General features: G+C 43.9%; 1 protein-coding gene across 1 annotated transcript in view; it reads right to left on the reverse strand.

Annotated features, from left to right (window-relative positions):
* Nucleotides 1-13,968, reverse strand: part of Lama1 (laminin subunit alpha 1) — a 148,007-nt gene that overhangs the window by 13,640 nt on the left and 120,399 nt on the right. Inside the window, exons 43-53 of the mRNA XM_048363582.1 lie at nucleotides 13,672-13,854; nucleotides 13,230-13,384; nucleotides 12,002-12,145; nucleotides 10,693-10,823; nucleotides 9,719-9,869; nucleotides 8,824-8,948; nucleotides 5,894-6,044; nucleotides 4,636-4,780; nucleotides 2,513-2,654; nucleotides 766-880; nucleotides 412-582 (exon numbers count right to left, since the gene is read on the reverse strand). Coding sequence (XP_048219539.1) covers nucleotides 412-582; nucleotides 766-880; nucleotides 2,513-2,654; nucleotides 4,636-4,780; nucleotides 5,894-6,044; nucleotides 8,824-8,948; nucleotides 9,719-9,869; nucleotides 10,693-10,823; nucleotides 12,002-12,145; nucleotides 13,230-13,384; nucleotides 13,672-13,854 — 1,613 coding nt within the window. The remainder of the gene's footprint in view (nucleotides 1-411; nucleotides 583-765; nucleotides 881-2,512; nucleotides 2,655-4,635; nucleotides 4,781-5,893; nucleotides 6,045-8,823; nucleotides 8,949-9,718; nucleotides 9,870-10,692; nucleotides 10,824-12,001; nucleotides 12,146-13,229; nucleotides 13,385-13,671; nucleotides 13,855-13,968) is intronic.

Genomic DNA, 13,968 nt, shown 5'->3' on the forward strand with positions numbered 1-13,968 from the left:
CTTCATCTGCCCCTTAGTCGTCTATTGTGTGTCTCACAGGCCATGCTTTTGTATCTGGTCCTTTCAAGATGATCCTTCCCCAATCAGAAGTTAAGGACTTGATGTCTTCACTGCGGGAGGACATGAATGCCCACCAGCACGTGGAAGAAAACTCAATGTCTGAGCTATGTGATGAGCTTTAGTCACAGGTAGACATTAAATATCGACAGGAAAGATGGACTGTGTCACACAGGACAGCATTGACTCATAAGGGAAAAGTCCTCAGCCATGGTCACTCCCTGTGATTGGAAATGCATATCCATGAAAAGGCACAGGGGCCCCGTGACAATGTTTGTGAGTCAGAAACATAAACCTTGCTCTGCTCAGTTTCCAGAAGTCATTCCCTCCCTCCGGCACACAGGGGCTACTCACCACCTGCCCTGGAAGCCGGTCTGGCCTCTTCATATTCTTGTCCAGAGCTGCCAGGATGATACCGTTGCTGTTCTTGGTGGCAAATGTGGCCATGAATTGTGATTCTGGTGATAAAGGCTTGGGTGGCAACTCAAGGTAGCCGCTTCTCAGGAAGCTGACACTTCGGATAGGCTGGTCACAGGGCGGAGGGGCGGGGAGAGCATGGTGAGGCCCCGGATGCAGGCGGAGGGCACTGCCCTTCCTGCTCCTGCCTTTCCTGCCCACCCTCAGTGGAGACCTTGTCTCCTGGTTATGTAGCTCAGCCAAGGGGCGTTTAGAGAAACACATTCCGGCCTCTGTGGGAGTGCCTCCTACCTCCAGCACGCAGCCTTTCCTCACTCCATAAGAATTGCGGATCAAATCAAAGGTCGACCTTGATATTTCCAGGTTCTTGATACAGCCTGCGTAGTTCTGGCTGGTGACACCCTTCCTACAGGAAAAGTCATGAGAACAACCTTAGGAGATTTTTTTTTTCTGTTTTTGGTTTAATGCTTTTTAATGTTTTTCTGAGGTTTAATGCTGGGTCTCACACACTTCTAAGCAAACACTTTTCAACTAAGTCATGTCTTCAGGCTTTTTTGTATGGATGATTTTGAGACAGTGTCTTTGATTTTTGCCCAAGTAAATGCCCAGACCACCATCCTCCTATTTTATGCTTCTGGCAATCGAGATGACAGGTGGGCACCACCGGAATAGGTTTCTTCCTCCCAATCTCAACCATCCATGTAGCTGGAATGATGGGCATGCACCACAGCTGTTGGATGAGAAAGAGTCTCGCAAACTTTTTTCCTTGGCTGGCCTTGAAATGTGAAATTCTTGATCCCTACCTCCTGAGAATCTAGGCTCACAGGAGTGGGCATCTCCATTTGGCTAAGAGGTGGGTTTCATACTTTCATTTCTGACAGAACAAAACCACAGACCTACATACACGGCACACCCATCCCCCAGCCTCAATGCAGAAGCGCCTAGACCTCCTTGGAATGAATGGCATTGATGGTGGTGTCTCCTCAGTGTATAGGAAGTAAGTTTTGGCTCTATGGTGGGTACCCACATACAATATGTGCCTATTATTTAAGGAAGATGCCTGCAGCCAATACAATCAAATACACTCATCAAAGCACAGGCGGATTCTAAGAAAGGCAGGGGATGGCTCCCAGGTCGTACGGCACCCAGTGCCTGGGTAAAGCATGACATTCACCTCCCATGGAATTAAGGGGAAGTGGTGCAATTTCCTAGAGTCCGATGGCAAGAGAAGTCATTGGCTGTTATCTTTATTACATACTCGCTAGCTTTGTCACAAGGGAAATAACAGCATTTGCTGAAGTCTGGGGATAGATATCCAAACCCTATCAATTTAGCCTCCAAGCAAATGCCACAGTTTTCTTTTCAGAAGTCTCCACACCCCTCACTGGAGTCAGGCTACGAAGTAGTCAGGCTCTTATTTCCATGATAGGAGGACTACGGTGGATATCTTCCCTGGATTCCTGCATATCAGCTTTCACAGTGCCCCTCTTGGTAACCCTTGTGTTTCAAGAGCTGTGAACCATTAAGGAACTAAGTACAGGACTGAGGCAGAGTTCAACACTTCTGGATTGCAGTGTCTTCTGTGTAAGCCAGTAGGTTGTGCTGGATGACTCCAGTCCCTTCTACCAGGCAGGGGCTTGTCCTTTTCCCCAGTGTCTACATTATGTGCCAGTTAGGCAATTAATGGAAGAACTGTGCCAGTGCTGTGGTTGCCGCTGACACCTTGTGTTCCCATAGTGAAAAGGCTTAGTGTCATCACAGGGATCAGGAGACTGGAGCTGCCTTGGCAGAAGCATGCAATGTGGTAAGTGACAGACTCCCCTGGGGTTCAAGGTATGCATTTGGAAGACAATACATTTCTATTGTTTGAGCTAGTTTGTGTCTGTTATATCAGCCCTAGCAAACTAATACACTTAATGATTAGAAAAGAAAAGTCTTCAAATCAGTACCATACCTTCTAACTTTTTTTCCCCTGGTACTTGTGATCAAACCAGTGGCCTTGCATATGTGGAGAAAGTACTCTATCCTTGAGCCGTACCTTACCAGTCTTGACCGAGGTAATCCACCCACATAAATCAAATCCTTTTCCCGCCGGTTGAGATCTGTGGATGCTCCTGGAGCTTCACCTTGCTTGGTCTCTTTGTCACTGGAGTCATAGGCATCAAAAACAGCTAGCAGTCCTAAAAGGAAGAGGTCAGATTCATCACTGTGCCTGTGCACTGGCAAGAGGGTTTCAGCCCAAGGCCTGGCACTCTCCCTGGGCTCGCTTGCTCACAGCTGGTGCTCTGCCACCTGAGCCACACTTCTGGTCCAGAAATTTGCTGGAAATTATGGTGAGTGTCTCAGACATTCTTGCTTAGGCTGGCTTCAAACCTCAGTCCTCCAGGTCTCAGACTCCTGAGTAGCTAGGAAAATAGGTGTGAGCCACAGGTGCCTAAGCTAAGGCTTTCTAGATTAAAGTAAACACGAACTTCTGCCTACAAGGTTAATTTACCTGAAAAAGATACCTTTTAAAACTACAAGTTTGCCTAGCTGAGGTTCTTCACTATTAAAGGACAAGTGACCAAAATCAATAAACCCAAAATATACATTGCTATGTAACATCAGTAAGTGTGTGGAAGAAAATAAAATGGGTATGATTCTTGATTTCCAATTGAGCATTTGATATAAAAGGATGAATGCCTACATTAGAAGGAATGACTTAGCCCCATTCATGAGGAAATGGAAAGACCTGGGAAAAAATTGTACTAAGTGAAGTGAGCCAGATCCAAAGAAACATAAACTCTATGGTTTCATTCATTGGAAACAATTAGTATGTGTCTAGGATAGTCCTACCAGAGGAGCACAACAATTCTATAGTAATGTATATATGATCACATACGATGATCCTAAGTGAAATGAACTGCAAGATTTGGAAATAAGTGGTTTATCTTTGATGTTGTTATTTCCAATGTAACCTATGGAATTCTGCCTTTTCCTTTTGTCTTTCTTCCCCATGGTTTTACCCCTGATGTCACTGTAACAGAGTTTGGTACCATGGGTATTGTATATACGTTTACTGGAACTAGGGAAAGGGAACATCAAAATGGAGAGACGAAGGGTAAAAGGTGAACCAATGCAACAGTAATACCTACAAGACAATATGCTGTAAACCAACTGTACAACTCGGGGGAGGGTGGGAGGGAACTGGAGAGGGGAGAAGGTGGGAGAAAAATGAAGGAAGAGATAACAAGTTTGATAAGAAATGTACTCAGTGCCTTACGTAGGTAACTGTAACCCCTCTGTGCATCACTTTGACAATAAAAAAGCGAAAATTAAAGAATGAAAGCATAGTCAAAAGGAATTGTAATTTTCCTCCAGCAAAATGTGAATCTTCTTGCCTCACATTCAAAGACAATGGCTACACTTAGAATATCATTCAAGAATGTAGTTGTGGCTGGACGCCAGTGGCTGTAATCCTAGTTACTCGGAAGGCTGAGATCTGAGGATACAATTCAAAGCCAGCCTGGGCAGAAAAGTCCCCTTGAGACCCTCATCTACAATTAACCACGCCCCAAACTGGAAGTGGCACTGTGGCTCCAGTGGTAGAGTACTAACTAGCATGTAGCACAAAGAGGTTCAGGGACAGCACCTAGGCCCTGAGTTCAAGCCCTACAACCGACAAAAATAAGGACAAAATAAAAAGAACGTAGTTGTGAAGCAAGGCACTGGAGAATGTAACCCCAGCTATGTAGGAGATGAGATAAAGAGGATCACATCTCCAGGCCAGCCGAGGTAGAAATGCCCATGAGATTCCATCTCCATCTCAACCTAGGGAAACTGAATGGGTTGGTGCATACCTGTCACCTCAGAGATGATGGGAAACCTGAAAATAGGTGGATTGAAGTTCAAGCATGTTCAAGCAGGAAGACACTCCATCACAAAAGTAACCAACACAAGACAGGGCCAGAGCTGTAGCTAAGCAGAGGGTACCTGCCTAGCAAACAGGAGGATCCAAGCTTTAACTCCAGGACCACCTTTAAAATGTGGCAGTGGCCAAGTGAAATATTAGACCTTCATCCACTAACATGCAGGAAAGTAAATAAGAGGACTACAGATTCTGAAAAGATGTCTATTCTTAAAGAGGGCCATCAACAACAGGAAGACCACCTATGCGCTTACCTTGCTTCCGGTTTCTCTGGAAGACAATTTTGTACCAGGTTCCATTGTTATACCGTCTGTCCGTAATGAGAGTAAGGGGTCCTGAGCCCAGGTCAACCATAACTTTAACTCTGCCCTGGACCAGCTCCATGGACAAAAAGTCTTTCTGCAAGGAAGAGACCAGAGTTGCTCACTGTGATGTCTGTATTCTGAGATGCCCTTCCCCTTTCCAGTCAAGGATGGCAGAAGCCTAAATTAAAACTGGAAAAACTAGAGACCGGCCCCATAGCTAGAGGTCTGTTCTACAAAACTAAAAAATAACTCTGATGACTGTCTGGAAGTCTACCCAGATACAAATAAACTGCTATTCACTGTGACCCAAATCGCCAATTCAGTGAGAAAACTGGAATCTCTACTTGTCTTGTTTTGATTCCATTAGAGTGACAAGTGGTGGAGTCCCAGAAGTAAATCCAGAAGACACTTGTCTGAAAAACAAACCAGGCATAATGGTGCATGCCTGTAATCCCAGCTATTCAGGAAGTAGGATTAGTTCCTGCCAGGTTTGAATAAAAACCAGACTGTATTAAAAAATAAATAACTAAAGGAAAAAGGGATGAGGATGAGGGTCTGGCGGTAGAGCACCGGCCTACTAAGTGAGAGGCCCTGAGTTCAAAACTCCATCATCACCCCAAAGAAAGAAAAATGCAAACAAGAAAAAATAAATGGTCAGCCTATGAGCGATGAAAAGGGGTCCTATGGTCACAGTGAATAAAGAACAAGGGACATGATTTAAACTAAAATTACCAGTAAGACATGGATCCTATAGTGACTTGACAGCACATTTCTTTTTAGTTGTCTGGAGTTTGAACTCAGGGCCTCACACCTACTTGCTCTACCACTTGAGCCATGCCTCCAGCCCTGTATTTTACTGGTTATTCTGAAGACAGAGACTTATGAACTTTGTTTGCTGTGTGAGCTGGCCTTGTACCACGTTCTTCCAGATCGCAGCTTCTTGAGTAGCTAGGATTACTGATAGGAACCACCAGCGAGCGTCTCGCTACATTTCTTCTGGTCTGTACTTTCCAAAGGGTCTTCATGAATTTGTATTAGTATAATAAATGACTGATTTTAAGTGGGGGCATTGTGCAGGTATGTATGTGTACAACAGCATGTGGGCTCATAAAAACTCTACTGCACAAATATGCATGTATTGTATTAGCAAATCCACATCAAGCATAAAGAACATGGCGACAATCTAAATGACCATAAAGACACTTACGGTGCCATTGGAAGCCAGATAAAGGAGGAGTCCATTAGGTGAGAAGGTATTAAAGAGCATGACTATCTGGGTCACAGTGGTGCGGAGCGTCTTTTCCACGACAGAATATCCACTCCCATCAAAGTAGAAGGAGGCATCTTCATTCTGCGGGCTGCAGAGCAGAGCGTGTGAGACAGCGCCCCCCTCAGGAGGGCACAGAAAGCCCACGTGTGCTTGCTGAGTTCTCCCTCACCAGACTAACCCATTATTCCCGTCATTCAAGATTCAAACACAAAACAGGGTCAGCATCTTTGATCTGAAAATATGGAATTCCAAACACTTCCCAAATCTGAAACTTTTCGAGTGCAAACATGGTGTCACAAATGGAAAATTCCACAGCATGGCACTGTCCCATGCACAAAATTATATAAGAAACCTTGTCTCAAATTACATGGTAGCCATGTCATAATGAATACATGGGCATGATTTTTGCATTGTGATTCACATTCCATCCCACAGTATCTTGTTGTATATATTGCAGATATTCCTAAATCCCCAAAATATCAAAATCAAATAAATACTCAGCCTATGTTTGAAAATATACTTGTCTTGAGCTTAAGCAGGACAAATGTCCAGTTGTTTCATAAAGAAAAGAAAGTCCAGGTAAACGAAATTCACAGAAATATGACAGCATTGTTATTCACAGAAACATAACCACTATAAATATTTCTACTTATGCCAAAAGTAGATGTGCGTCTATTTTCTTATTCTAATTTATTTTGTTATTGTTGTTGCTGGAGACAAAGCTGCTCTAAGACCTCAGGCTGGCCTTAAGCTCCTCCTGCTGGGTCCCCTAAATGCCGGGATTAAAGGTGTGTACAAACAACTGTTTTCATTTCCTTTACTCTAACTCCATTCTTACTTCCAGTGCTTTCAGAGAAGCTTTTATACTGACATTTATCCCCCTTTGCTGATTGAAGCTAACTGACAAGGTAAACTGGTCAAGGGCACAATGATATGTGTCCTTGCACTAGGAGAGGGAAAAATATATTAGACACATAATAAATGTATTTTAAAATATATATTTAGAATAATATAATACATAATAAATTATATTTATAAATATCTTCAAATAAAATATAAATAATCAATTATATTGTATCATAAATATATTTAAAATACCCAACGTCCGAGCTCCTCGGACCCCTGCAGACTGCGTGTGAGGCTCTCTGTCGTGTCCTGGGATGGATGGATGGCACGGGAGAGGGACAGTCCCTCCGGCCCGTCAGCGGGGCGCATGGCCGTCACTGGGGAGTGTGTGCTCGGGCCTGGGATACTGCATCTCCCACTGTGACCCCTGGCCACAGCATAGTGCCTGTTCTTTTTCTCTGCAGGCATTTTCCCAAGGCCAGGGGATATCTGAGGAGATGAACTGGTGGGCCTCCTGTTGGCGCTGCCAGTAGGCAGCAGGGGGGCCAGGATGCATGACTTCTACCAAGGTCCTGTGGTCAGCAGCTCTTGTGACAGCCACTCTTAGCTAGCCTACAGTACGCCTGCTCCTCCAGTAAAAGATGTTCACCATGTTTATGTCAGTGAGAACTGCCAGAATTGGTGATGAATTGGGAAACATGTGTTTTGTGTGGTGTATGCCGATACAGGGGACTGAAACTAGGTCCCATCCCTTAGCTTTTCATTCACTTTAGTCTGGTGCTCTACCACTAGAGCTGCACCTCCCACATCTGGCTTTTGGATAGTTAAGAGAACAAAGAGTCTCATGGACTTTCCTGCCGGGGCTGGCTTCAAACTGCAATCCTCTGATCTCAGCATCCTAAGTAGCTAGGATCATAGGCATGAAATACTAGCTCCTAGCTTGCAATATCCTTTACAATTAATAAGAGATGTTCATAACATGTGAATACTATGTAAATAAGTCTAGTAACATTCAAGGAAGAAGAAAAATATTTCAATGGGTTTACTTGGTAACAAATATCAAATTTGAACACTGATGCATTATTTAAACCTGAGGGATACCATTGGACCCGCCAATGATCAAATAATGGCAAATCACATCCAGCTCCAACCTAACATCTGCTGACATGGACAATGCATGCATGAGCTTACTAGCTCTCTGAACTAAGGTTCTGTCTAGGAGGGGATGGGACTACCCCAAGTCAAGGCTATTCAGCAAATTTACAGGCACCGAGTAAAGAGTCCAGTTAGTGTCTATCAGCATCTGTTAAGTATGTCCCAGGAAACCTAAGCAGCTCCCAACGCACCATGTTAAACATGTTGGGGTCAAGGAAGCTCAGGAAATGCCACACTGAAACCTCTTCTTAAGGCACTGGAATGGGGTAGGCATGGCCTGCACATTATGTTCATCCTAACTAGAAACTTATATCCAAGAAGTACTGCAATTTCTAAACATTTATGAACAGTACACACACTGTTACTTTAAGGAAAGAGTATCTCTTCTAATAAGGAGGCTGGAATTGAGAGGACTGCTGTTCAGGGCCATTCTAGGCACAAAGGTTTTGAGAAGCCATCTCAACCAATAGCTGGATGTGGTGGCTGGAGCCTGTCAGTCCAGATGCAAAGTATAAATAGGAGTAGATCAGTCCAGGCCATTCAGTGAGACCTTAACACAAAAATAACCCAAGTGAAAGAGCTGGAAATATGGCTCAAGTAGTAGAATGCCTATCTAGCAAGCTGGAGGCCTGAGTTCAAACCCAAGTCCCTCTAAAAAAAAAAAACCACAAAAAACCAGATAACCACCACCACCAGCAACAACAAAAGACCTGAACTGTTATTAGTAAATAATCTCTATCATTTCCTTTGTAATAAGGTGACCAATAATGTAAAGGATGCATTATTGGCATGCATGTTAATTCCTTACCAGCTCTCAGGTGTTTATGTTAACAGAATCATGTGTCAGATCATGAAAAAAATCTTACCTTCCATAGCAGCCATGGCATGCTCCCTCTCTTTCCACATAATTCCACAGGCCGATGGACTTTCCATTCAGGAAGGCTTCTCCCATGCAGCCTTTAAAATGAGTGACCTTCACAGCAGGAGATTTCTAAGACAAGCAAACAAAGAGACATGACCCATGAGGGCATGGCCTAGAGGAATAGTTCTCTAGGTGCACAAGACTTTGCCCTGGGAGCTCAAATGCAGCAGATCCAATTTTTAAGAAAACTACATTAGGAAAATGGCCATGCTGTAAAGACTAGATTTTCTTCTAGTTAGGAAGTGACATCCTTGCATGAGGGTCCTGCACAGGATCTGGAAGACTGTATCTGTTATTAGGGTTTGTAAGTGGTCGGTTATGGAGCCCAACTGGAAATGACCTTCCTAGCCTTCAGAGTGCTGAACCAAGTTAGAGGCACTCCAGCTTATTTGGCAAGAGGACCACTGATATAAAAACAAACAAACAAACCATGAAGCACTCTTTTGAAAATATTAATCAGTAGTTCTACCATTAGACTTAGGACAAAGATAAATGAACTTTACAGAAATACACAGCATTGAATTTTCTACTTCATCAATGGAAAAGAAACACAAATAGCAAAATCATCTCTTGCTCCTTCTCCATTTTGCCACTGACGGGGCTGGATTCCTTTCTCTATAAAGCCAGCCCAGCTCTTCAAGTGCATTGTCATGATGATAGATAAATAAATAAATAAATAAATAAATAAATAAATAAATAAATAAATAAATAAATAAAACAAGATAAAATCCAGAAAACTGTTCATCTAGTCAGAAGAATCAGAGAATGTCAGCAAACTATTTTCTAGTCAGTTACAATCAGCCTGTCTGTCCTTCTCAGACAAGCTTTCTTGATGCTACCTTGATCTGCCCTCCAAGTCCTCCAACAAACATCCTCGTTGAATTGTTTATGTCCAGAACCTTAGCAGTGCCCGGGGATTTGCTGGTTTTCATTGGTGGATTTTGAGTTGAGCTCATTTCTGTCACACTCAGTGATCCAATGTTTCCAAACCTGATGTCCATCACAAAGGATTACAAAAGGGATTGTCAGTATTGGGTGTCTATACACACACACACACACACACACACACACACACACACACACACACACACCTCCTCATACATCTCTCCTCATACATCTCCTGCATCCCATGAACCACCCTGCCCGGTATCCTTGCTTCCAGTCTTGTCCCCCACACCTCTACTTGACTCCCCCACAATCTCAGAGAGCAGTTCTTGGCATGAGACTTTATCCAAAGACCATCTATTATCTTTGATGTTACACCACTATGGTAAGCAATAAAGAAAAAGGTTTTCACAGCATCCTATCAACAACTGTAATAGATGAGAAAAGTGGAAAGCAGTTAGGCCTAAGTTAGTTGCTTGAAAGAGTTAGGTCTGGGGAAGGGCTTTGAAAGGAAGAATCTGCTATGTCACCTGACCCTGCGTCCTCATCCTCCCTCCTCTCCCTGCCCGCTGCAGCCCGAACCTCTCCCATGACACCCGGACTCCTTCACGAGTCCACACTGACCAGGTTGTGGCTTAGACTGTCTAAATAGAGCCTTGCAAAAATAATCTGAGCTTTTAATGTTATTATTTTGATCCTAAGGTTGGTCACAAAGCTCATTTCTTCTGTAGTAAGAAAAAAAAATGTTAGTTCTATTCTAAACCAAGTATGCTTTCTAATGCAACTTTCCAGAAGCTTCAAAGCCATCTTATCCCATGATGTAATCTGCACTTCAAGGAGATACAATTTAAATATGAGAGAAAGAGTGGTGAGAAAAAGAGAGAGGAACAGAGACCAAGAGGCGTTCTGGAGGACCCTTCCCTGCTACCTGCTGATGTGGACGGTGTGCCACTGGTCGTCATGGAGGACATCCGGGAATTCCAGCCTGGTGGACCCCGAACCCAGATCCCAGAGGAAGGCCACTTTCCCCCGCCGCATCTCCACTGCCAAGAAGTCAGACTGAGGACAGCAACGAGTGGACATGAGTTTATGCACTGCTGTTTGCACAACCAACAAAACACTTGAAAAAATGAGCTCATACAGTGTTTCCTCTATTTCAGAAAATGCCTTTCTTATCCTTTTTTTCTTTCTTCTTTCCTTCTCCTTCCTTCCTTCCTTCTTTCCTTCCTTCCTTCCTTCCTTCCTTCCTTCCTTCCTTCCTTCCTTTCACAAAGGACTAAACACAAGGACTCACACATGCTGGCATGCTCTCTTTCTTGTCTGTGAATGCCCTCCTCTCTGGGACTGGAATATAAGTCACAGTCCTGGAGATGGTGCCAAGACTGGACATTAGTGCCTCACTTCACTTAGCGGGCCAGGCCCTCCATGATATCTCCCATAAAGTCCCCTTAAAAACTGGCTGGGAGCCACCAGTAGGTATCCAGGGCAGAAGTGAGAGCTAAGGAGGCAATAAATGCATGCAAAATATGCAGTAAGACGGGAGCCACAGGATTCTACTCCAGGGCCTGTGTGTGCTTATCTCCTCTTAAGACATCTGGATGACAAATGTGATTCATTTTTCATTCCTAACTTCAGAGCCCCCAAGGGCTCTGAATTTTTCCCTCTGAAAGGCAAAGGATTAATGGTCTTCTGTGGAAAATTTGGCCTTGGGAACCATGGAATCTGTTGGTAGGAAAAGCCTGGGTGAGTTGAGGTTTGATAGCCCTAGAACCCAGTCACTTTGGGGCAGGAGGCAGATACAGAAACATCACATGGAATTCAACCCACAGGACTTGCAACAAAGATGGCAGAAGGAGGCATTGTTCAAGAATGTCACATTCCTCCTTAGAGGCTTTCACTTTTAAGGATTATTGTTGACCTAACACTATCACATTGACAGAGTCATTTCCTATTATAAAAGAATTACCAGTATCACGAAGGCCTTATTTCCTTTCCTGAGAAAAGGGGTCCAACACTGGGTGTCAGTAGCTCATGCCTGTAATTCTAGCTACTTAGGAGGCTGAGATCTGAGGATCACAGTTCAAAGCGGGTCCAGGAAGGAAAGTTCGTGAAACCATTATTTCCAATTATTTCCAAAAGGCTAGTAGAACTGTGGCTGAAATGGTAGAGCACCAGCCTTAAGCAAAAAGCCAAGGAACAAGCTCTATTCATAAACAGCCCTCATCACCCTCACTTACACTGCTGCTGCTGCCAAGGTAGAAGAGAAGGTTGTCAGGTTCCTGTGTCTTAACATTCAGGGTCAAGGTGTTATAGTTGGTAGAAGAAATCTGAGGCTGGTAGGCCCGGATACAGTCTCTGTCTGCAGCCACCGCAACTCTGATCTGAGAAGGAAAACAGTATCTCCATCACTAATGATAAGCAACATCGGCTCTTTAGTAGGGTAATGGAACGATTCTAATTCTCACTGAGAGTTACATTCCCTTTGGGCTTCAAAAAGTGAGAGATCAGACTTCAGTGAAAAGGACTTTAATTTGGTAAAGTTTCTATGTATGAGAAAGTCAGTGAAATGGGTTATGAATAAGATATTTCTTATGAGAACCTGCCTTTTTTTTTTTTTTTTTTTTTTTTGGCCAGTCCTGGGGCTTGGACTCAAGGCCTGAGCACTGTCCCTGGCTTCCTTTTTGCTCAAGGCTAGCACTCTGCCACTTGAGCCACAGCGCCACTTCTGGCCATTTTCTGTATATGTGGTGCTGGGGAATTGACCCCAGGGCCTCATGCTGAGAACCTGCCTTGATCACAGGAGATTTAATTTCTTGAAGAAGCCCATCCCACAGAGGCAATTTGATTATTATTTATCAAATAGTTGCTGAAATGATATACTAGTCACTCAGTAAATATTTACGAAGCAACTGCACTTAATAGAACCAAATGCAGTCAGTGAAACAGTGACATTAACCATGTCTTCTATACTGTCTATGCTAATACAGAGATATGCTCTAGTTAAAGTCTCCATAAACATATCAAGAGCTTTTTTACCAACTGTCTTTTGAAACATGTTAAGTAAGAACAGGAAAAGAAGCTATGCATCAGCTTTAAAAATGCCAACACAGCCAAGCACTGGGGATGCACACCTGTAATCCTAGTTACTCAGGGGGCTGAGATCTGAGGATCAAGGCTCAAAACCAGCCTGGGCAGGAAATTTTATGAGATGCTTATCTCCAATTAGCTAGTGAAAATCCAGAGGTGGAGCTGTGGCTCAAGTAGTAGAGTCCTAGACCTGAGTGAAAACACAAGGCTAAAAGGAAGCCAGGGCTCTTCAAATCTTGGCCTAGGAAAACTGTAGGAGAACCCAGGTGGTCAGCCCCGGCCACCCGCAAGGATGCACTAGGAACTCTCTATGTCCCTGGTCATGGAGAAGCCAGATGCTAGGACTGTGGGTACCCCCAGGCATGAACCCCTGCTCACCGAAGCTGCCTGTTTCCGGGCCTGGCTGATCAGCAATTTAATTTCTGATAGGTTTCTGCTCAGATTCTCTTCCAAAGTCTTCAAAGGCTTTAACCGCTCCCACAAAAGGTTGGCTTGTGATTCCATGTCTTTAACTTTCCTTCCAGCTAGCAGAGCTAACAGACAAGAAGATAAGGGTGGCAAGAGAATTGAGGAAAAGATGATAAAGGAATCACTTATTTACTACTGCGCTGGATCAAATAAGACATCCTAACAGTCAACCCCTGAAATTTTGGAATTATCTGACAGATGCACTGGTGGCAGGTTCCCAAGGCCCCTCTCTGTATCTAGGTGTTGACACAAGGCTCAGTTTTTAGCCATCTTGTGAATAAGGCACCACCTTCACCCAGCTGGCTCCCCATCTGCAAAATGCAGACCAAATGCCATGAGGACCGCCACTTACTGGTCATGGAGGAGTCCTGCAGGAGTTCCTTTGTCTCTTGTAATGTCCGGTTCACTCTGGACAGGTCAGTGGAGGTGTTAAACACCTTCCGGCTTAGTCTCAGCACTTCCTGTAATGTTCTCCCTGCACTGTGGTTGGCAGACGAGGCCAGCTCTTCTGTTTTGTTTCTTCTGTCCCTTAGGTCTAAAGGAAATGTAAATAAAAATCACACACCTGGTGAAGAACCTCTGAGAAAAATTCAAAACCACAACAAATTTCACTGGACATAGAAACTATCTTGATTGTTGAACACAAAAT

The sequence above is a fragment of the Perognathus longimembris genome, chromosome 15 (assembly GCF_023159225.1).
Source record: "Perognathus longimembris pacificus isolate PPM17 chromosome 15, ASM2315922v1, whole genome shotgun sequence".
NCBI lineage: Eukaryota > Metazoa > Chordata > Mammalia > Rodentia > Heteromyidae > Perognathus > Perognathus longimembris.